Here is a 23,316-nt window from a genome sequence, read left to right on the forward strand (position 1 = left end):
GCTAGGACAGGGTTTAAAACTCAGCTCTAATATCTGCAGCAGCCATGACAAGCCTCAGACAAGTCACTTAGTGTCCTGAGCCTCCTTTTCTCTTTTGTAAGAGATAGAAAATAGAATCTAGCACTATGGGTGGTTTTTAGGATTTAAGATTATAATTGATAGGATACATATGCACGTGTATGAATTAGCAAATACTGAACAGTTGCTCCTAAAACTAATTTGAAAATTATTGAACTATTCCTGTTAAGTGGCTGAGTATTTGCTAAATGTTTTCGCTGGAACTTTACTGAGCAAACTACTGCAAATAATAATTGATGTGTGTGCACATGTGCACATGCACACATCAGTGAGTTGAAAGGTGATCCCCAGAAAAATATGTTCACATTTTAACACATGAAACCTGATTTGAAAAAATGTCTTTGCAGATGTAATTAAGATGAGTTATACTGTATTATCTAACAGGCCCCAAATACAATGATAAGCATCTTTGGAAATGCTTGTGTGTGCTTATGTATGTCTGTGTATTTAAAATAGTTACCAAATAGGCTGTGTTATAATTTGAATCTTGAATGTCCCCCAAAGACACATGTGTTAAAGTCTTGATCCCCAGCCTGTGTCCTTCTTGGAAGAGGTGGAATTTTAGGAGACAGGACCTAATGGAAGGAAGTTAGGTCACTGTGGGCATGCCCTTAAGGGGACATTGAACTCTGGTCCCTTCTTCTCTCTTTGCTTCCTGGCTGCCATGAGATAAGTAGCTTTGTTCTACCACACATTCCCCACCATAATATTATGCCTTGCCACTGGTCCAAAGGCAACAGGACCAATTGACAATTGGGCTCTAAACTGTGAGTAAAAATAAACCTTTCCTCCTTATAAGTTGATAATCTCAGTATCCTGTCACAGTGACAGAAAGCTGAATAATACATGCTATTTTGAGGGGAGAGCCAACATTGTGTTCTACATTCACTACTATGAGTGACAAATAGCAAGTGTGATGTTTCTTTTTGAAAAGTAAACTAGGGCTGGGGATGTGGCTCAAGCAGTAGCGTGCTCGCCTGGCATGCGTGCGGCCCGGGTTCGATCCTCAGCACCACATACAAATGAAGATGTTGTGTCTGCCGAAAACTAAAAAATAAATACTAAAAAATTCTCTCTCTCTCTCTCTTAAAGAAAAAAAAAGAAAAGTAAACTAATAATCTAACACAACACTTGCTTGTTTATTTTGTTTCCTCTAAAATAAGTACTACATATGAAGAAAAAGGTTATATGACTTTTGTTAAAATATACTAGTGCAAGCTACCTAAAAATTCAATAAACACTAAAAAGATTATTTCCCCATTTCTTGTGGTTATAGAGTAATTAGTTATATTACTATATAACTTATTGTGTAGGTATTATATGTCATATTCTTCAAATGTTAAGTTACATTAAATGAGTTTATTTTCAAGAATATGAAGACATAATGGGCAGGTAGAAATGGGTGGAAGGAATAAAGATGGTAGCAAGAAAATTCTAGGTTTGATTTTTGAACTTTGTAAATGTTTATATATACCAAAAATAAAATTAAACAAAAAAGAAAACAAAAATCAAATCCTAAAATTAAATAGAAACATAAACAAAGGAACAAAATATTTACCATAACAACTATGTAGAAGGGGAGAAGGGATAACAGAGGATAGGAAAGGCAAAAGAATACATCAGACACTAGTATGACAATATGTAAAAATGTGGATGTGATTCTGCAATCTGTATACGGGGTAAAAATGGGAGTTCATAACCCACTTGAATCAAATGTATGAAATATGATATGTCAAGAACTATGTAATGTTTTGAACAACTAATAAAAACAAAACAACTATGTAGAAAAAAATTATTTCACAGAGTCTTTGAAGGTAGTGTTCTGATTATATATTCTAAGGGCAAAATCTTACACATTACTCAGTAGTTTACTATTAGTAATACTGGTATTATAATTCTGAAAGTTTTAAAACATTGTATAATAAAGCAAATAAGTAAAGTAAACAAGAAACAAGAACTTTCACTCTTAAGTGGAGATATAAAATAAAAGAGGAAAGGGGGGAAAAACCTCTATAATGTTAAATTTGAATTGGTAATATGAAACTTATTTTAAAATATATTTTTTAGCTCTGTCCATTGGAATTCTAGAAGTTGGGATGCTCTAGTAATAATGATGACATCAAGAACCCAAATACTGCTTTTGGGGTGCATTCCCCAATAAAAAGGACCAGGCTAACTTCAGGCCTGAGACAGGACCTTATTGGGACTGGGATAAGTAATAGTACCAGAAAGCAAGACTGGTGGGGGTCATTTCAAGAAAAGGCAAAATGAGTACCCTAAAAAGGCTATAACCCACCAAATGTGGGTTAATAGAAACATCAAAAAGATTAATAACTACAACGGAATGAATTAAAACAAATCTATGAATCTATAATGAGTTTAGTATATAAAACTTTATATCAAGAATTTATAATGAGGGGCTAAAGTTGTGGCTCAGTGGTAGAGTGCTTGCCTGGCATGTGTGAGGCACTGGGTTTGATCCTCAGTACCACATAAAAAGGAATGAATAAAATAAAGATATTGTGTCCATCTACAACTAAAAAAAAAATATTAAGAGTTTATAATAATTCCTGTGGCTCAGGAGGCTATAGTATGAGAATATAAGTTTAAAGCCAGCCTCAGCAACTTAGCAAGATCCTGTTTCAAAATAAAAAATAAAAAGGGCTGTGGATATGGCCTAGTGTTTAAGTACCCCTTGGTAAAATGTTTGATACCACACACACACACACAAAAAAAAAAAAAAAAAAAAAAAAAAAAAGGAAAAGAAAGAAAGAAAACAAGCTATGGATTTAAAATTGTTGAGAACAGGATAATATGCACCCAAGAGAATAACTAGTAATTGCAAAGGGGAAAATATACTTTTAGAGTAGAGATATTTTGTGTGGTCACCATCCTAACTAAATGCTCAAACTAAGCCTCACTAAAAGTGGGACAATCTGACATATGTGCCTTCTGGTAAGATGCAACATAACTCTAAATTTACCTATGAAGTATTGTTGCTCAAAGCCTGTGTCCTGAAGGTAGTATAATAGAGTATTTATATACAACTTTCAATGTATTACTAGAGGGTAATGAAACATGTTAAACAGTACCATGAAGAAAAAATAATGAATCCAGAATGAAGAACACTGTATAAGACAAAGAGTGTAGACTGTTCAAAAGCCAATACCATTAGAGAAAAAGGCGAAAGACTGTTCCAGACTTCAAATGTGTAAAACTCAACTGAATCCTGGCTAAAAAAATAGCCACAATATACTTTTGTGTCTACTGCAGAAATTATAAAATGGACTAGATATTTAGATAATATTACATAATTTAACTAGGAGTATAACTCATTGGTAGAGTGCTTGCCTAGTATGTGTGAGGCCCTGGGTTTGATCCTGGAATGCAAATAAATAAATAAATAAGACGTAAATGTAAAAAATAAAGAAAATATTATACAATGACAAACAATTTTCATAGATGATGATATTGTGTTTTGTAGGACAATGTCCTCATTCTTAGGAGATGAATATGGAAGATTTGAGAAATAAATCTTATGGTGTCTGCTATATCTTTTGTAATTTACCTAAAAAAGATATAAAAACATATCTATGGGAGTCAAGCAAATATAACAATTCCTGACTCCAGGTAAAAGTCATGAAAGTTTTGTTGTGGTAGAAACCCCATGCAGATATTATATTATTAATCCTAAAGTATCTATGGAATTAATTTTTTTTCTTAAGATAAAACTTATATAACAATATTTTAAAAACTTTGTGGATTCAGTTTTTAAAAGAAGTCACTTGACCAGGTGTGGTGGTGCATGCCTATAATCCCAGCAGCTTGGGAGGCTGAGGCAGGAGGATCCAGAATTCAAAGCCAGCCTCTGTAAAAGCAAGGTGCTAAGCAATTCAGTGAGGCCTTGTCTCTAAAACAAAATACAAAATAGGGCTGGGGGTGTGACTCAGTGGTCGATTGCCCCTGAGTTCAATCCTTGGTACCCCTACAAAAAAGAAGTCACTTTTATTTTAAACAAAATATCTTGGTAAGGTTGGTAAGGGAGAGCAAAGGCAACTTTACCTGGGGAAAGATTTCCCATTAGAAACTAAAAATCTAATCAATAACCATTAAAAAACCAGATTTACCTAGAAGTTAAGGCTTCTCAGCAAAATACCCATTTACATGAAGTGAATTTTCAACACCTCCTGGTGAGGTTACCTCATCTGGCTGAGGAAGGACAATGACTGACATTGTTCCTGTGTGAATACGCTGCATTCTTGATGACAGCCCCACCTCAGGAATTCGCTGGACTCTGTGAATTCCACCTTCATACTTCAAATGCTTAAAGACATTTTCACCAGAAATTCGAGCAGCTGCGTGATGTAGTCCACCTAGGAAGAAAAATTCAGAAATATTTACAGATTCTACTGTGAAAGGGATTAGGATCCTAAATGTCCTTAATTTAAGGTCTGAATGTGAGTATAGAACCAGAGATGAGAACATAAGGTAGGTACAAAAGTATATTTTCACAATGTAAATATACTACTATATAAAAGGAAACACCAAAATACTGTTTATGGTTATCTCTGGGAATAGAATAATAGTAGATTTGTATTGACTTTTCATATTTTTTGTTTGTTAAGTATTATATAAGAAACAAGTTTTACTTTCTTTTTTTTGGTACCGGGGATTGAACTCAGGGGCATTCAACCACTGAGCCATATCCCCAGCCCTATTTTATATTTTATTTTGAGAAAAGGTCTCACTGAGTTATTAGTGCCTTTGCTTTTGGACTCACGATCCTTCTGCTTCAGCCTCCCAAGCCTTTAGGATTACAGGTGTGTACCACTGTGCCTGGCACAAATTTTACTTTTATAATTAAAAAAAAAATACGATTAAAAAAATACTAAGAACTGTCTACATTGAATTATCCTATGTTGTCTTAGGCTAATATAATGCCACATGTAAAAGAATATTCAACATAATAATTTTGCAATGTTTAATAACTCAATAGGCCCTTCTAAGTCTTCAAGAATTTAATGAAAGTCAGCTCTTGCTTATCTGTGGAGTGGGAAGAATGTCAGATACACAAAAATATCTTAATACTTTAGCTTCTGTGTGTGTTTGTGTTTGTGTATGTGTATTAAGGTTTAGCTTCTGTGTTTGTTTGTGTTTGTGTGTGTGTATTATCAAGGATTGAATATGTGGTGCTCTATCATTGATCCCCATCCTTTTGATTTTATTTTGAGACATGGTCTCACTAAGTTGCCCAGGCTGTACTCAAACTTGTGATTCACGTGCTTCAGTCTTCCAAGATGCTGGGATTATGAGTAAGCCACCACACCCACTTGATCAAGGCTCAACTTATTTTCATCTAAACTGTTTTTTTTAACCTTTTTTTATGATAAAATAATATTCAGATACAGAAAATCACAAGAATCATTATATGGCTTAATGACAACCACTTGGATCAAGAAGAACTTTGCTGGTCTCTCCATGCTATAGTTTAGATCTGGAATATCCCCTAAAGGCTCATATGTTCAAGGCTTGGTCCTCAACATAGCAATATTAAGAGTAGGGTTTTGGAGAAGTGATTGGATCATAAGGGCTCTAACCTCATCAATGGACTAATCTATTGTTAGGTTCACAATTAAATGGACTATCAGGAGGTGGAGGAAACTAGGAAGTAGGGTCTAACTAGATGAAGCTGGTCACTATGGGCAGGCCCTGGAAAGGCATATCTTCTCCCAGGCCCCTTCCTGGCTCTGTCTGTTTCCTGGCCACTATGAAGTAAGCAGCTCTGTTCCACCACTTGATCCCTGCCATGATGTTCTGCCTCGCAAAGCCTCAAGCAAAACAGCCAAGTGACAATGGACTGAAACCTCTGAAACAGAGCCAAAATACATCTTTCCTCCTTGTTTTTCTCAGGTATTTTGTCAGTGACAAAACACTAACATACTGGATAAGCACTCCTAAAACTCAACTTCCCCTGTGAAAAATCATCATCCTATCTGAAAATTGAGCCTGGTATGATGGTACATACCTGTAATCCCAGCAACTTGGGAAGCTGAGGCAGGAGGATTGCAAGTTCCAAAGCAGCCTTAGCAAGGCCCTAAGCAACTCAGTGAGACCCTGCCTTAAAATAAACAAATAAACAAACAAACAAACAAATAAATAAATAAGAAAGGTAGGTTGAAATATGGCTCAATGGCTAAATACCCCTGGGTTCAATTCTTGGTACTAAAAAAAACCCAAAAAATTAACTTAAAAAAAATTGCAGGTCCTTATAGCTCAGAGGTAAAGCTGGTACTTAGCATGCACAAGGATCTGGGTTCAATCCCAGCACCAAAAGTTTCTTATTCCACACATTTATGATTCATTTTTTTCATTTTCTCTCAATTTACTGTTGAAAAATATTTTAGGCAGTTTTCATTTCTATGATAAAACAAATACCTTAGGAAAATTAATTTTAAAGGAGAGATTTAGTTTTTAATTTATGGTTTTAATCCAAGTTTGGCTGCTGGCTCCATTGCTTTAGGCCTTATATAAGGTAGAAAATCAAGGTGGCAGGAGTATATGGTGGAACAAAGTAGCTCACTTCAAATCAGACAGGAGGAGGAGAGAGTCTGGGGACAAGATACTCCCTTCAAAGAGATACCTTCAGTAACCAACTTTTTAGGAGGCTACATGCACCCCCTGAGATTTCCACCACTTCCCAATAGTGCCACCAACTGGGCACTAAGCCTTTAACACTTCGGCCTTTTTTGGACTTTCCAGATTCAAACTATGACAAGAAACTTGGGCCGCTGACCCATAGAAATTCCAACAGCCTGGTTTTGTAGACTGCATGCACTTGGTACATTTAACTATAATGCTGCCCTCTGTATTGGCTGTAATTTGGCAGCTGGGTCCACAGACTAAACCAGACATCAGCTTGAGCCCCTTGTCAAGATTACAGAAGACATATAATGTTCTTTTTATGGTCTTCACAGCTTTTGATATGATGCTTAATGCATCATGGTGTTATAAAATAGTCTATCATTTCTTTCTTACTTTTTAGTTAAAAAGAACATCTATAAAGAGAGAACTATTTTCTTTTGTCCACTGTTTGATTACTCGGGGATACAACTGCATTGGACAGTCAGGATAAAATGCTTGATTCTGTCCCTTTACTAGTTTTACCAATATACCAATGTTTTTCTGCAATACAATGAATTGGGACTTTCTATCCTCTCAAGATGACCAATTATTTTTTTTAACTATCATAATGAACTCAATAGTACAAACTCATCTAGCATATTTACATCAATTCCAATTATTATTTTTGAAGCTTAAGTTGTCTCATCTTTGGCCAATGGAAGTCTCTTTAGGTTTACTTCTGTGTTCTTTTGACATGACCCTTGCTGAAGTGTAACAGGATACTCCAGGATTATCTTGAACAAACTTTACCTCAAGAAAATCACTTTCATATTAGGGGGTTTTATGGAGATACCTTGTAATAGTTTTAGTATAAATGCTGTTTTGGGGTTCTGGATTTGCTATTAAGTTGTTCTGTGTGTTTTTTTAACTAAAGTTTTTTTTTTTAAATATTTAGTTGTAGATGGGCACAATACCTTTATTTTATTTATTTATGTGGTACTGAGGACCAAATCCAGTGTCCCATGCGTGTAGGACAAATGCTCTACCACTGAGCCACAAACCCAGCCTGTTCTGTGTGTTTTTATGTAGTTTCAGAAAGACTGAAAACCATGTTGCTGTGGCTGCAGCCATCTTCCTAATACGCTTCTGATGAAGACACAGTACTATGAAATCCAACCTACCAGGTTTCCAGAGTCAAACATACATAGACAAAAAATTAGGTATAGTTTTAGATTACCCTTACAAATGCCTTAAGAAGGTATCAAAGAGTGATATACTATCTATTAAAAAGTTCAATATAGCTGGTCTTCCTCCAGCACTGGATCAAATTACTGCTAATCTTGAATACCACATAAAGAAGCTGATATGTGGGGTGGGGATATAGCTCAGCTGGTAGAGTGCTTGCCTTGCATGCACAAGGCTGTGGGTTCAATCTCCAGCACTACAAAAAACAAAAAACAAACAAAAAAAGCTGACATGTGCTTAAGAGAACAGACTGTAGGAAAAATTTGATTGTTTAATAGTCATGTTCAATGTGTTAAGATAGTTATAGTACAAAAACACCCAGGAATTAAAACAGAGTAGAGCCACAACAAATTTTTGTATGTGTGTGAAACTGGGATTGAGCCCAGGGCCTTGCTCATGGCTAGGCAAGTGCTCTACCACTGAACTTCAACCCCAGTCCTCCTCATGCTGTACTTTTAAAATTATTCTTCCCATCCCTTTACTTTATGTTGAGTGCAAATATTTGAATTTACATAAGCTGAAAAGGAGAAGGCTACAACTTCCCTGTACAAACTAACAGAGCCAGTGTTAGGCTGCCCAAGTTCAAATTTGAGGGTCCTCTTCTTCCTAGCTGTGTACCCACATGCAAGCTACTTAATTTGTCCAGGTACTGGTTTCCTTATTTGTAAATAAAATATATATCTAAGCTAGAGCGGAGCTATTCATGCTGAAGATTATGTAAGCAGTATCTCAAAGACAATGTAAGCATACAACATTATTAAATTTGACCTACTCTTTAAGGTCTTTTGTTGGGAGGTGGATAAAAGACAAACATACATAGAACATTTAGTACAATGTTGACATTTAGCTGTGGACAAGTATCAGTAGTAACTGGAACCACATCACAAGCTCTCCTAGACTAGTTTGGCATCTTGTGGAAGAGAAAGGCTATAAAGATCTCTGCAAACTAAATTGCTATGGAGAGTTGGAGAATTGACACACTCTTAAGGGAGGGCAGTGAAGGTATACTGCAGGACTTGCCATATGAAAGCTAATGCTTTTGGTGGGTTTATATATATATATATATATATATATATATATATATATATATATATATACACACACACACACACACACATACATATTATGTATATATGTATGTGTATATATATGTGTGTGTGTGTGTATATTTTTTTAAGTTTTTGATGGACCTTTATGTTATTCATTTATTTATATGTTGTGCTGAGAATCGAACCCAGTGCTTCACACATGCTAGGCAACTGCTCTACCACCCCAGCTCCTGGTGATTCTTATTGACAGGTAGGGATAAAAAGGCATTTACCAGATCAATAGATGCTTATGAGGTACCAGGGATGTGTGAATTTGCTCAAACAATGAAACCACATTAGATATAGCAGCTGCAATTGGAGCCATGACCTAGTTAAGCTTTGATGATCTACTGTTATTCCCTAAGACCCATCTGTCTTCTATGCAGGTCAAACAAGAGATGAATAATTCTTGATAGTGGTATTAATCTCTATGATCCCTCTAAGACTGTGCTATTGTTTTTGATTTACTATTTTTCTAGGTAGCAGCAATTCTAATGGCTTCCATTAGGTCTTTCTTACTATAATAGCATTTGTTACACCAGTTAGGGAACCAATGTGGGGATTTTGCCCGCTCTTGCGTAGTTCATTCCAATTATGAATTCTAAAACTTGGAAATAACCGAATGATGAGTTTGGGGACCAACTGGGCCCACTGTGAGATGGACTTAAAGTAAAATTCGTTTGACTGATCACCTGACCTCCATAAGCACCTGCTTTGCCTGGTGGACCACAGAGATATTTTGGATTTCCCTGGACTAGTTCAGTTCAGAGCCAGTATCCAATAGTCCTGGAAAGATTTAATTATTTTCTTTTTCCAATGCACAGTAACTCTGTTAAAATGATCAAGGTCTCTTTGAGGAAGCTGGAAGAAAGATTAATAGTATAAGTTTTGGTAGTGTACCAGTGGACGTTCTTTAAGGAACCCATCCTCCTCTTCATTCAAGGAGTTTTGGGTCTAAGAACTGGTGCAAGTCTGGGAATTGATTGACGGGCTGTGAATCTCCACATTTATGTTTTGGTTTGACTTTTGTTCACATAACCTAGAACTTTTGTCTTACCAGATCACACAGAGGGGCTGGTGTTGTAGCTCGTGGTAGAGCGATTACCTAGCAAGTGTAAGGCACTGGGTTCGATCCTCAGCACCAAATAAAAATAAATAAATAAAGGGTATTGTACCCATCTACAACTAAAAAAAAACATTAAAAAAAGAATTTATAGACTTCCTATTATTTTACTTCCAGGAATACTATGATCAATGTCATAAGTCTGTGAAAATTAGACTATTCTGACTGCTGCTTTGAATCTATTATCCAATAACTACACCCACCTTGCCTTTAGGTTAGTAACATCACTTGATCCCTGTTGCCCTGGGATCCAATTACTGCCACTGCATATAGGTTCCCAATTCAAGGACCCAAGTTCCCACTATAAGGTCTAGCCTATAGAGAGTAATCTAGGCTCTTTGCTAGGGCTGCTTTCACAATTTCATTTCTTATAGTAATGGTAAAAGGTATGTCTCCTGGAGATGTAAAATTAATCATAACACTACTTCAAGTGGCCTCTTCCTGAATTCAACTAATGAGTAAAGAATAACAAAATAAAATTATAAACATTAATCTGTTGGGGGTGGAGAAGATAATATATTTCATGGAACCCCTTTAACTTGAAAAACATTTAAATTCATTAGACATTAGGCTTATAGAATAACAGAATCAGACATATACTACATACCAAGAGTTATTTCCTTTCACTATTTGAATTAATCATTTAGTTTTGACTACTGATACAATGGCTAAGTATTATTTGTATCTGTACCCAAAGTAAAATAATTATTTTAAAATAAAATTTTTCTTGGGCTGGGGATGTGGCTCAAGCAGTAGCGCGCTCGCCTGCCATGCGTGCGACCCAGGTTCGATCCTCAGCACCACATACCAACAAAGATGTTGTGTCCGCCGAGAACTAAAAAATAAATATTAAAAAAATTCTCTAAAAAAAATAAATAAATAAATAAAATAAAATAAAATTTTTCTTTCAACTTTAGAACTTCTGAGGATGCCTGAAAATTCTCATTTTTTAAACATTAAAAAAGAAATAATAATAATATATATGATTTAACATACATGTTTTATAAAGATATCTTTTCTCTATTCCCTATCCACATCTTTTTTCTTCTCCTACCGATTTATAATATCAATTTTAGAATTATTTTACAATTTCAATGAATTGAAGTTTATTCTCAGTCTTTATTTTAAAGATATTCAAGTGAATTTTTTTTTTTTTAAAGAGAGAATTTTTAAAATATTTTTAGTTTCAGCAGACACAACATCTTTCTTTGTATGTGGTGCTGAGGATCGAACCCGGGCCACACACATACCAGGCGAGCGCGCTACTGCTTAAGCCACATCCCCAGCCCTCAAGTGAAATATTTAGGGCAGTATTTTTTAAAAAGAGCTTTCTGGTTTTTAAAGTATCTTTTTTTACTTTGCCAATGAATCAGTGTTTCCCAACCAACATTTACGCTGTTCTACATACATGGAACAGAATCTTTCTTTCTGTCATTAGATTTCTCCCTCTTTCATTCTTGAAAGTTCCGTTCAAAACACACATCTCAGAGGTCACTGATGACACTTCCCATTATTTCCTCTTTAGAATCTGCTGCTGCATCTGATTATCTCTTTCAAACTTTCTGCTCTTGCCTCCAGAATGCTATACTGTCTTCATCCTTTTCCTGTGTATCTGACCTCTCTGTTTCTTTTACCTACTATTTTCTTCTTCAATTTGGTTATTCCCCAAAGCTTGGTGCCTTGAATGTTTCCTGTCTATAGATTCTCCCTCACTATTCTCTCAAAATCAGACATAATCTCTGTGCTAATAACTATCAAATATGTCTCCTGAATTCTGTTCTCACAGTATCTCTGGTTACACAATTTAGCATTTACTGGATATTTCTAAATGGATGCTTAATTCAAAACTTAATTAAAAAAACACTCATGGGGCTGGGGATTGTAGCTCAGTGGTAGAAAAATTGCCTAGCATCTGTAAACCCTGGGTTCAATCCCCAGAACCAAAACAACCACCACAAGAAGAAAAACCACTCAACATTATTCTTCCCAAATGGGTTCTTGTTATTTAACTTCAACTCCACTCAGTAGAATGAATAAATATCACAATCTCCCCAGCTAAAAAGATTAGAATCCCTGAAGCTCATTGCCTCTGTCAGAGGAGAATAATGGGATGTAGTGCGACTCTAGAGCAAACAGACCTGAATTTAATCCCAGGATTACTTGTTGTGTGATCCTGGATTATTTAATTACTCTCCAAGCCCAGATCTTCATCTGTAAAATGAGATTAATAATATCTATCCCACGGGTTGTGAGGATCAGAATGGTGAGATGTACACATAGGAGATGCTGGAGAAGAAATAGCCCTTCTTGTATCCAGTTAGTTACCAAATTCACCTAAGTACCCCTACTCTTAATTCTAACTCTTAGTTATGTCTGGATTACCTTGAAGACTGCCTTAAATGTAGCCTCTTCAATCTATCCTTCGTACTCTTGTCAAAGAATCTTCTCAAATTTCATCAAGTCATATTCACATTTATTTATTTATTGGTACTGGGGATTAAACTCGGGGCCTCATGCATGTTAGCCAAGCGCTCTTCACTGAGTCACCTCTCCAACCCCTCTAGCTCTTTTTATTTTGAGACATGGTCTTGCTAAGTTACCAGACTGGCCTAAAACTTGTGAATCTCCTGCCTCAGGCTCCCAAGTAGCTGGAATTATAGGTGTGTGCCACCACGGCTGCTTTATACTGATTCTTACAGTTCAGTGTTCAGTATACAGTTCCCTATTCTCTATCAATCAAGGCTTATTCAGCTTTCAAGGCTGTCCAAAACCCACCTACTCAAATCTATTTCAGCTATTACATCTCATTAAATATGCTGTCAGTAAACTCTTCATTGTCATACCCACAAACCAAAGTCTTCGCTACCACCATGCTGTTGCTTCTGGAGGGTCCTTCTTTCTGCTATTGATATTCCCTTTTTCCTGTCATATTTAAAATCTATACCAAGTATAACTTACTTATGTGTAATATGTTGGTTTTCATTTCCCTCTACTTTTTAAATTAATCCTCTTTCCCTATTTTGAGTTTGCAGTTTAGTACCGATAATCCTACTGTGGTATAGCACCATGTAACTAAGAATACAAAATATTCAGATGGACTAAATGAGAAAAAAAATGAATTAGTATTAAATGCTCTAAATTGACTAACTTGAGTTTTAAAAATGTAAGGTCACCAGGTACGGTGGCGCATGCCTGTAATCCCAGTGGCTCAGGTTCAAAGCTAGCCTCAGCAAAAGCGAGGCGCTAAGCAACTCGGTGAGACCCTGTGTCTAAATACAAAATAAGGCTGGAGATGTGGCTCAGTGGTCGAGTGTCCCTAAATTCAATCCCCGGTATCTCCCACCGCCCAAAAAAGGTAAAAGTGTAAGGTCTTACACTGTTTGTTATTGTTCATATTGTATAAATTTTTATTAGCCCAATTCAGTGGAAGTTTCTTAAAAATAAAAACAAATGACTTTTTTTTGCACTCCCATAAAAATTTAACACAATAGACACTTAGTCTAATTGATAATATTTTCTGATAATGTTACATAATTGATAAAACTCTTTTAGAGTAAAAACTTTAGCATTAATTTTTATTTTGACCAAGTTTATTAGTACATGCCTGTCATCCTTGGTATTCAGGAAGCTGAGGCAATAGGATCTCAAATTCACGGCTAGCCTAGGCAACTTAGGTAGACCCTGTCTCTAAATAAATAAATAGGACTGGGAATGAAGCTCAGTGGTAGAGCATAAAATATATATATATTGAATAATAGAAAGTAATTATTTTAAGGCAAGGTAGATATATCTATTCTGCCCAGGAAATTTTTCTTTAATATTTCACCTTAGGATGATGCTTCATCCTTCCTGTTCTCTTCTCCCGGCTTAGAACTATACTACAGTAAAATTCTAAACAACTGTTGTAAGTCTGTGTCATAGTGTTTAACAGATAACAGATCAAATGATTTTTAAAATGTGACAGCATGTTTCTAATCAATATCAGATGTAATATAATTTTCAGCATCTTCTATGGACAAAATCCTCAAATATGCCTACCATAATCTGCTGGTGTATAATTCACAAGTTCAAATTTCCAGTGTTTATAGTGCGAATAATTCTGGTACATGTCAAATATTTCTCGGGTAAATTGCTGACAGATATCACCTACAAGAAAACATAAAAAACAGTTAGTACAAAGCTTTTAAAGAGAGCTATCCTTAGAAATGAGTTCCTTAGGAAATGAGAAGTAACTACTTCCAAAGATGAACTCATTTAGTGGACTTTAATGTTGTAGTGATGTCAAATCAAGGTAAACTTCAAGAGTTTTTTAGGTCATTTACAATAACGTGATTTTACTGACCTCCAGTAGTTCTTCCAGATGTCACCTCTAAAATAACATCATTTTGGTCGTATTTCTCTTTTGGCACTAGACTCTGAAAAAGCTGGAAAAGATTTTCGTTAGCATATTATTATTACTTGAACTTAGATAAAAGCCCTTAAATCATTAAAAAAAATCAGTAATTAAAAAAATTATATAGTATCCCCAAGAGGTTAGTCCTAAAATGCTATAATGAGTAGATCAAATTAGACTAAAACAGGTGATCAGTTCATGTTAACAATGAAGTTACTTGTCCAGATATTCTGCACTGCTATCAGATTAATTTTCTAAAATGCAGAAGTTTAGATCAAAGCCCAGAATGTTCCATTCAATTTTCTTCAGATTTTGCCTCTCATAATTAGTTCTGAACAGTAGCTTCTTTCATCTAATGAATGAAGTAAGGCTTTCAAAGTTTTCATTTGGGAAAAATACATACATACAATTGCATATTCTCCCCTCCCATAAGTGTCAGTGGATATAGCATGCCATGTCTTGCCATCTCAGTGGGGACACTCTTTAAACACTAGCTTGAGGGCTCCTGAAATAAAACTCAAAAGAGTTTCTATGCCATGACAAGGAAAAAAAAGAAAAAGTGGATTCCTAATAAAGAAAGCAATCAACTTTCCTTTTAGGATAAAAGGGACAAAATTTCCTTAATATTCAAAGTACCTACATGTCATGACTTCTACTGCCAGTTTCTGAAATACTCTATCTCTGCTAGAAATGAGATAGTACATGAGAAAGAATATTAAACTAAGTGTCAGATACTTTAGTTTGCCTTTGATTAACTGGTTAAAGCAGTGATAAAAATAATTGATAGGGCTGAGGTTGTAGCTCAGTGGTAAAGCACTTGCCTAACATGTGTGAGGCACTGGGTTTGATTCTCAGTGCCACACATAAATAAATAAAATAAAGGTCCATCAATGACTAGGGGGAAAAAAAAAAGAATAACTGATACTTCTACTTCATCCCTCCAACCCCTGAAAGAGCCATTCTCCTGGATTCCCAGAGTAAGAAAGCTGAAGGTAAGATGATGGTAAATATGGTAGAGGGAAATGTATTCTTCACTGTCTTTGGAGATAAGTCATCCACTGAGTTAGAAGAAAAAGAAACGACCTTGAAAGAAAAATGTCCCCTATGTTTCTAGGAGATACCAGCTGATACTGATGTATATAGTATCATGAACCTTGAGATCCCAGTATCTTATTAAACCTAACTAAAGACTTGTATTAACCAACTGTCTCTAATGCCCCTGGATTCCTTCCATTCTATCCAGAGTGCAAATTTCCACTATGACTCACATCATCTCCTTCAACATTTTAAAAACTCCTGATTGTTCCCCATGGCAGACTAAATTTCTTTACTAGCATGTCTTCTCTTGCCTGGCAAGTTAACAGATTCAGATTTTACTTTTTATTTATTTAATTATTTTTTGTTCTGGGCACCTCTGTTTTATTGTTCAACATTCCAATGTCTTCAATCTCACTGTATAACAAATCCCAGCACTAAACCTAGCATAATTATTTATCATAAGATAATAAACCAGTGTTTGGGAAGTACTTTAGGCACCAACTCAGTCTAGCAGGAGGAGTATTTCTTAATGTTAACATTATTGAGATTAGTCTACTTCCTAAAACATACCTCACTGTACAGCATGTTGATTTTTTCATCAATGATTTGCCTTTCTTCCAATGCAAGTTCTTGTAACTGCTTCTCATCTTGTTTATTTAGACCTAAAAACAAGCAACAGGAATTATGGTAAAGTTTTTAAACAGTTACAGAAAAAGTCTTAAATAGCCACATCATCTTTTGTCTATGTTTTACTTCAGTTAGGAAGGCAAAGCAATTAAAATACTTGGAGAATGTCAATTAATGAGTTTTGCTAAGCATCTTGACCATCCCCCTCTGTAGATTGTGATTTGAATATCTGTAAGTAAGCACAGAAAACAGTGATTAACTATGGGCTGGAGCTGGAGCTCAGTGGGTAGAGAACTCACCTAGCATGTATGGGTTTAATCCTTAGTACCACATAAAAATAATAAATAAATAAAATAAAGGTATTATGTCCATCTACAACTAAAAACATATTTTTTTTAAAAAAGAAAATAGTGATTAACTAAAGAGGTCTTAAAAGGAACTGGCTAACTAAATATAAACCCAAATAAGGTTAAGTTTTGGAGCAAACTGGGGTGATCATTTCCCTTTGAAGGTGGTAGCCATAACTCAGTACTCTTGTGATGTGTTTCTAGCAGTGGCTAGAACTCATTTGTTTAAAAGAAGTCATATATAAGAAGTCTTGAAATCTCTTGACACATTCATATCTAGCACATTTTTTAAAAACACTATGTGGGTCAAATAAAATATAGCCTTGTAATCTGTGCTACATGGAAACAACGGTCCTTTTCATATATCTCAAAAGCAGAGAGTTCAATTATGCAACTCTAGCAAAACAAGATAACAATGACAGAATGGCTAAGTATGGTGAATCCCATAAACTTTGACTCCATTGCTCTAGATGTTGAGCATGTATCAGTTGTGAGAGTTGCAAACGAAAGTAGAAATTATTGATTCTCAATAATTATTAGGAAGAAAATAGAAATGAAGAAATAATTGTAAAAGAAAGAAGGCTCTATAAAATTCTTCTCCAGTCACAAAAGTCTGGGGATTCTGTGCCTCATTCACGTTTTCAGTATTTAACACTTACTATGTGCTAGACATACTTCTAGTTGTTGAAGACTCAAGGAATAAAATATGGGTCCAAGTCTCAAGTGCGTCAGTCTGGGAAAGATGGACACATGCACACAATCATGGTACATGATAAGCAAAATGCCATTGTGTCACAGGACACAAATGAAGGGGGATAATCCAAATTTCAGCATTTCAGGAGAGCTTCCTGGTTAAGGTATTTTCTGAGCTTGTAAATCATCTGCTGCAGAATTGTAATGTCACTACTGGTATCACTTTGCGCACATACACCACAAACCAGGCTGACATAACCCTTACAGTCCTGGTTCAAAGGTATCAGGAAAATTTTCTTTTCTAATCACATAATTTTTTTGTGGTCTCTTATTATTTGCTATAATTCTGTAAAATCCAGTCCAGTTCAATTTTATTAAATCAGTAAGTATTTGGGAGCCTATTATATCCTATGATTGGCATAAAAGATAAAAAAAAAAAAATAAGACTCAAGCCCTGTTCTTGAGGAACAGACAATGAAGTCAGGGGTGGAGACTTCTTAGCAAATACCTTAAGGAGACTAATCTCTTAGTAGTTATCTTTAGAAGCTGAAATATGTCAAATACTCTAAGTACAGAGTTCTTTTCTTGCCAAGTGTTGAGCTTACTGCTTGTAGGGTTTTAAAAAAGATAGTTCATTAAAGCTTTAACGTAAAAAGCCAATCCTGTACTTACACACACATATCTTTTACTTACTTTCACACATTGATTCTAATTCTTTAATTGTTTGTTCAGCCTCCTGAATTTCTTGGCAAATGGCTGCAAGTGGTGCCAACTCAGCATGCCTTTGGTTCAAGGACTTTTGGTCCCTTTCATTCAAAGATTTATCCTGCAAACACTGACCAAGTGCTTGATACTCCTTATTTAAGTCTTCCACATATTTCTGTAGTGCTTTATGCTTCCAGAGCATCCTGGTATCCTGATGACAATAACTCCTGGACCAATTCTTACTTAACAGACGATGGAGAATGTGATTCCTATTTTGTCTAAATGGTTTTGTAGACAGATGTATTTGTCTAAACTGATGAGAATGCAGGTGTATGTGATGCTGGGGATAAGCATTAAGAGATGAATGTCTAAAAAGCCAAACACACAGGTGACGATTCATTTCAGCACCTGAAATACAATAAACACACTTGAAAAGAAAATTAAACTCTAAAGATATATGGTACAATAGAGCTGGAACTTCAAATAAATCATGCTTTGCTCACTTTATCAGCCAGCTCAAAATACAGCCCCAAAGTTCCAACAACTCATAAGAATTCTTCAAACTTCTGAACAACAACACATTAAAATAAATGAAAACAGCATCCTTTTTCCACCCCACCCAACACATATAATTAACAAAGGCAAATGAGTGAGAAATATACAAATATACAAACAGAATGGGCTAAATTAGCTATTTACTAGAAAATATCCAGGGTCAAGAATTGTCTGTCAATAAACATTTGGAAGCTACAAAACAACTGTGCAAACTTTAGGTGGTTGGTTCATGGTTGTCGCCTTTTAAAGTTTAAAGGAAATACTATTGTCTAATTCTTTTCATTCTAGGCATTGAAATGTCCTATGAATTCAGGTACCTTTATTGTGATTATTCACTAACTAGATAGAGGTAGAGCTGTTATTTGAATGCAAGTTGTCTACTCCAAGATTAATACTTTGTCATTCTCAATTCTGCAGTCACTTGTAGACGAGATCCTCAACAAGAAAACTTCAAATACTAAGACAACAAGAAAGTAGGTCCGGTTAACAAGGGACAATAATGATAATTAAGTGAAAAAAAGCAGATACAAAATAATATAATTTCAGTTATGTTTTCAAAACATTCTACAATATATGGGGAAAAAACTCTACTGGAAGTATGAAAGTATTTTTAAAAAAGAAAACCAAAAGCTGAACACACCAAACTGTTAATAAGAGGATCTCTAGAGATTATGTACATTTTGCTTGATTTGCACTTTTCCAAGTCTTTTATATATAAAGCACACATTACTTTCATAATTTTAAAAAGGTTACTTTAAAAAATTATAGGTTAGAAGAAATTGGCTCTGTACAATAATTACCTGTTCTCCCCTCAGATAATCAAGAGCCAACAAAAGTACACAATGATTTTATTAAGTAAGAAAAAGAAGAGTTGGGTGCTGTGGCACATGCCTATAATCCCAGAGACTTGAGAGGCTGTGGCAGGAGGATCACAAGTTCAAGGCCAGCCTTAGCAACTGAGCAAGACACCGTCTCAAAGTAAAAAATAAAAAGGGTTGGGGATGTAGCTCAAGGGTTGAGTGCCCCTGAGTTAAATCCCCAGCACCCAACAAGAAAAAAAGAAAGGGAAAATACAAAGCGTTCTAAGAAAAAGTTTGCCTCTAAAATTCTAAGATTTGACATTGAAATAAGAGTTAAATTTTGGCACCATCTCCAGACAGGAGGGGTATTTTACATATTAGCTCATTTCATCTCTCTAAATCTGCTAACAGCATTATTGCTTAGGAAATAAAATATTCAAAATGGTCTCTAAAATATTCAACATTTAGGGTTCTACTGATTTAACATACTGAATCTCATTTGGAAATGAATTGTGGAAGCATGCACCATTATTCAGGGCCACAAATTTAACACTCCTCCAGAAGTTTCTGTGCATCAAGCTCATCAGAGTGAGTGTGTCCCCCATTTGATAGTGGAAAAAATAAAAAGATGACAAACATTTTTGATAAAATACTTCCAGCTAAAATTTCCATTTTATGAACAGCAGAAGAGTGAATAACTCTCAAGGTCATGAACTTCAATGTTAAGGGATAAAACCGAGACATTTACTCTCTAGGGTCATTTATATCTGATTCGAGCAAAATTTCTCTAGCACCCAAAATAACAGTGTGATTCTGCCATCTTAAAAGCAATTCTCGGTCTTAGCGTGTCAAAAGTGATGGTAAGCCGGCGCTAAAGCAGCACGTGCAAACCATACTGTACAACTCTGTTATGGAGCGACTCCATAGGAAGGCACCACCAGGAGGTGGACGGGAAAACGAGTCCCGGTAAGACCAGAAGAGAATTGTGAGTACCTAAGAAAAAGAAAAGAAGGCATTAAGTTTCCTTACTGAGGCGGAACCTTCCGTGACCCTCTATCGTTCAGCTGGTCAGACCCGGAACACTATCACTTTGTGAATTACTCCTTCCGGTTGGCGCTTGCCTCAGGCTCCTCGTCGGTCAGGACTCTTCTGCAGAGTAGTTTTTGAGCGTCCCTAACTATGAGCTAGAATGAGAGAAGTGACAAAGCGAGACAAATCTTCACGAAACGAAAACGCGCTTTATTTATCCGGAGTGGGAGTTCAGAGCGTGTGTTCCAATGGTGGAAGGACGGAAGGACACAGCGGACAACGAACCATAATTCCCAGGGGCTACCACCAAGGGATCCTGGGAGTTGTAGTTTGTCCTGCAGAAGGCCCCCCACCACCACTACTTCCACACCTGACCTTGAGCCAAAGGTGGAGGAGCTTTGATTTTCACCGGCATGTGCAAACCAAGAAGAGAGATGGGTCTCTGTTCTGATTAAGAGTTCAGGATTTACAATATATTATAGGTGAAATTACAAGACCTTGCTTTTCGGAACCCCTGATTTTTTATGAGTAAGCACTTTCATCATCCAAATTTAGGAGATACTGTATGTTAATTGCTATATTTTCAGCTCCCAAAACTTGAGAAAATATCCAATGATTAAAAGAAACCTTAAACCTAAAAGTTACAACAGGATGCAAAAGACAGGTAAATACACACATAGGTATATGTATTTATATCTCCATAAGGTAATGACTATAATGTTGCATGCACATATAGAATTCAGGGGCTCAACCAGTATTTATAGCTTGAAATCCACCTATTAAATAAATATTTTTAAAATTCAATTAAACAATTCCAAGAAAATGCGAACATATTACTATACTTTGAATATTTTAGTGGGATATAATCCTTGGTTATCACATTTACAAGTCATTTGATTTCTGTGCCTCCATTTTTCTTTCTGAAAAGAAAAGGTGAAAAATACCCCATAGTATTGAATTCAGAAGATTTTTTAAAAGTTATGATCACATACATAAAAAAGAGATTATCCATAAGTGCAAAATAAAATGGAGGATTGGTTAGCTACTTAAACGTACCTACTTCTACCTGCTACATACTAGATACTTTTCTAAATGATTTAAACCTATTAATTCATTTGCTACTCATAACAATCCTAAAATTTGCTCTTTACAGAAGAGAAAACTAAGGCACAGAGGGCTTAAGTAATTTATACAAGGTAAAAGACCCAATAAATAACAGAGCAGAGATTCAGGCAAAGCAATCTGTTACATAATCTGTGGCTCCTAAACTCTGAGATGGTTCCCTTCCCACTTCCAAAAATTAAAAAAAAAAGTTAGAAAAGAGAAAACTTTCAATTGTTCATTAAAAAATATTAAACACCACTATGTGTTATTTACTGTTCTAGGCATGGGGATCTGGCAATGAACAGAAAAAATAAAATAAAAAAGCCAGCCAGGTATGGTTTACACACCTGTAATCCCAGTAGTTTGAGAGGCTGAGGCAGGAGGATTGAGAGTTCAAAGCTAGCCTCAGCAATTTAGCAAAGCTGTAAGCAATTTAGTGAGACCCTGTCTCAAAATTTTAAAAAAGTAAATAAATAAAAATAAAAAAATAAAAAGGATTGGGGGGGTTGGGGTTGTGGCTCAGTGGTAGAGTGCTCACCTAGCATGCACGAGACACTGGGTTCGATCCTCAGCTCCACATAAATGTAAAATAAAGATACTGTGTCCACCTAAAACTTAAGAATAAATATTAAAATAAATAAATAAATAGGATCGGGGATGTGGCTCAGTGATTAAGTACCCTTGGATTCAAAGAACAAACAAACAAAAATATCTTTGGCCACATGGAACTTATGTTCTAATAGAGAATACATTTCAAGGGCTGGGTCTGTAGCTCATTGGTAGAGCGCCTGCCTCTCACGTGTGAGTCACTGGGTTTGATCCTCAGCACCACATAAAATATTGTGTCCAATTACAACTAAAAATATGTATATGTATTATTCATTATAATATCATATATATGGGAATACATTTCAAATTCTACATAAATCATTCTAAATATTATCTGTGGGGGGAGGGGTACTTCTAGTACTAGTGCTTTACCATTGAGCTACATCCCCAACCCTTTTTATTTTTTATTTTAAGACAGGGTCTCTGGCGGGGGGCGTTGGGGGGGAGGCTGGGGTTGTGGCTCAGCGGTAGAGTGCTTGCCTAGCATGTTCAAGGCCCTGGGTTCAATCCTCAGCATCACATAAAAAATTTTTAAAAATAAAGGTATTGTGTCCAACTATAACTAAAAAAAATTAAAAAAAAAAAAAGACAGGACCTCACTAAGTTGGTGAGGCTGGCCTTGAACTTATGATCCTCCTTGCCTCAGCATTCCAAGTCACTAGAATTACAGGCATGCACCACTGTGCCCAGCCATTCTCTTAAATTATTCAAGAAAGTCCTTTAATTCTTTGATTTGTGTATGCAACTAATAACTTAAGTATCATATGTAAAACTATTCTCCTTAAAAAGCAAGCCCTCCTTAAAAAAAAAAAAGTTTATCTTACAGAAGTAGAGAATAGAATAATGGTTACCAGAAGCTGGGAATGTTGGCACAGGTTTGCTGGAGAGAGGATGGTGAATGGGTAGAGATGTGCAGTTGGATAGGAAAATAATTTTTAATATCCTATAGCGTATTCTTGATTGACAAGAATTGATTGTTATTTCACCCACAGCCCAGTTGTGTCAAGGCAGTAGGGTAGATTGCAGACAGGCCAAAGAAAGTGCCCAAAGACAGCATGGGAAAGATGATTTATTAGGGAAAGCTTATAAAAGATCAGTAACTGCTCCAAGAAGAGTTTAGTAGTGACAGGCTGCCCGCATCTCCATCCCTTACAGTGCTGTGCCAAGCAGTACCTCCTCTCTTTCACAGTGTTTTGTCCGATGGCAGCTAGCTGGACAAGTGACATGTATCCTTTCCATAGTGCCTTCAGTTTTACACCCA

At 35.8% G+C, this 23,316-nt stretch overlaps 1 protein-coding gene across 10 annotated transcripts in view; it reads right to left on the minus strand.

Annotated features, from left to right (window-relative positions):
- The window catches only part of Mtrf1 (mitochondrial translation release factor 1), a 39,875-nt gene extending 19,245 nt beyond the window's left edge, over window positions 1-20,630 (minus strand). For 4 of the 10 annotated variants that reach the window (XR_013423337.1, XM_013363552.4, XM_013363551.4 and 1 more), the window contains exons 1-6: window positions 20,343-20,627; window positions 17,947-18,366; window positions 16,157-16,248; window positions 14,498-14,579; window positions 14,194-14,301; window positions 4,279-4,451 (exon numbers count right to left, since the gene is read on the minus strand). Coding sequence is in view for 9 of the 10 variants with exons in the window: in XM_013363552.4 (XP_013219006.2) it covers window positions 4,279-4,451; window positions 14,194-14,301; window positions 14,498-14,579; window positions 16,157-16,248; window positions 17,947-18,358 (867 nt within the window). In the remaining variant the exon portion in view is untranslated. Of the gene's footprint in view, window positions 1-4,278; window positions 4,452-14,193; window positions 14,302-14,497; window positions 14,580-16,156; window positions 16,249-17,946; window positions 18,367-18,830; window positions 18,971-20,306 lie in introns of all 10 variants that reach the window. The other 6 variants (XM_078015830.1, XM_013363555.4, XM_021734226.3 and 3 more) reach the window with 5 other exon arrangements.
- Window positions 20,631-23,316: the final 2,686 nt, after the last annotated feature.

Source organism: Ictidomys tridecemlineatus, chromosome 6, assembly GCF_052094955.1.
Source record: "Ictidomys tridecemlineatus isolate mIctTri1 chromosome 6, mIctTri1.hap1, whole genome shotgun sequence".
NCBI lineage: Eukaryota > Metazoa > Chordata > Mammalia > Rodentia > Sciuridae > Ictidomys > Ictidomys tridecemlineatus.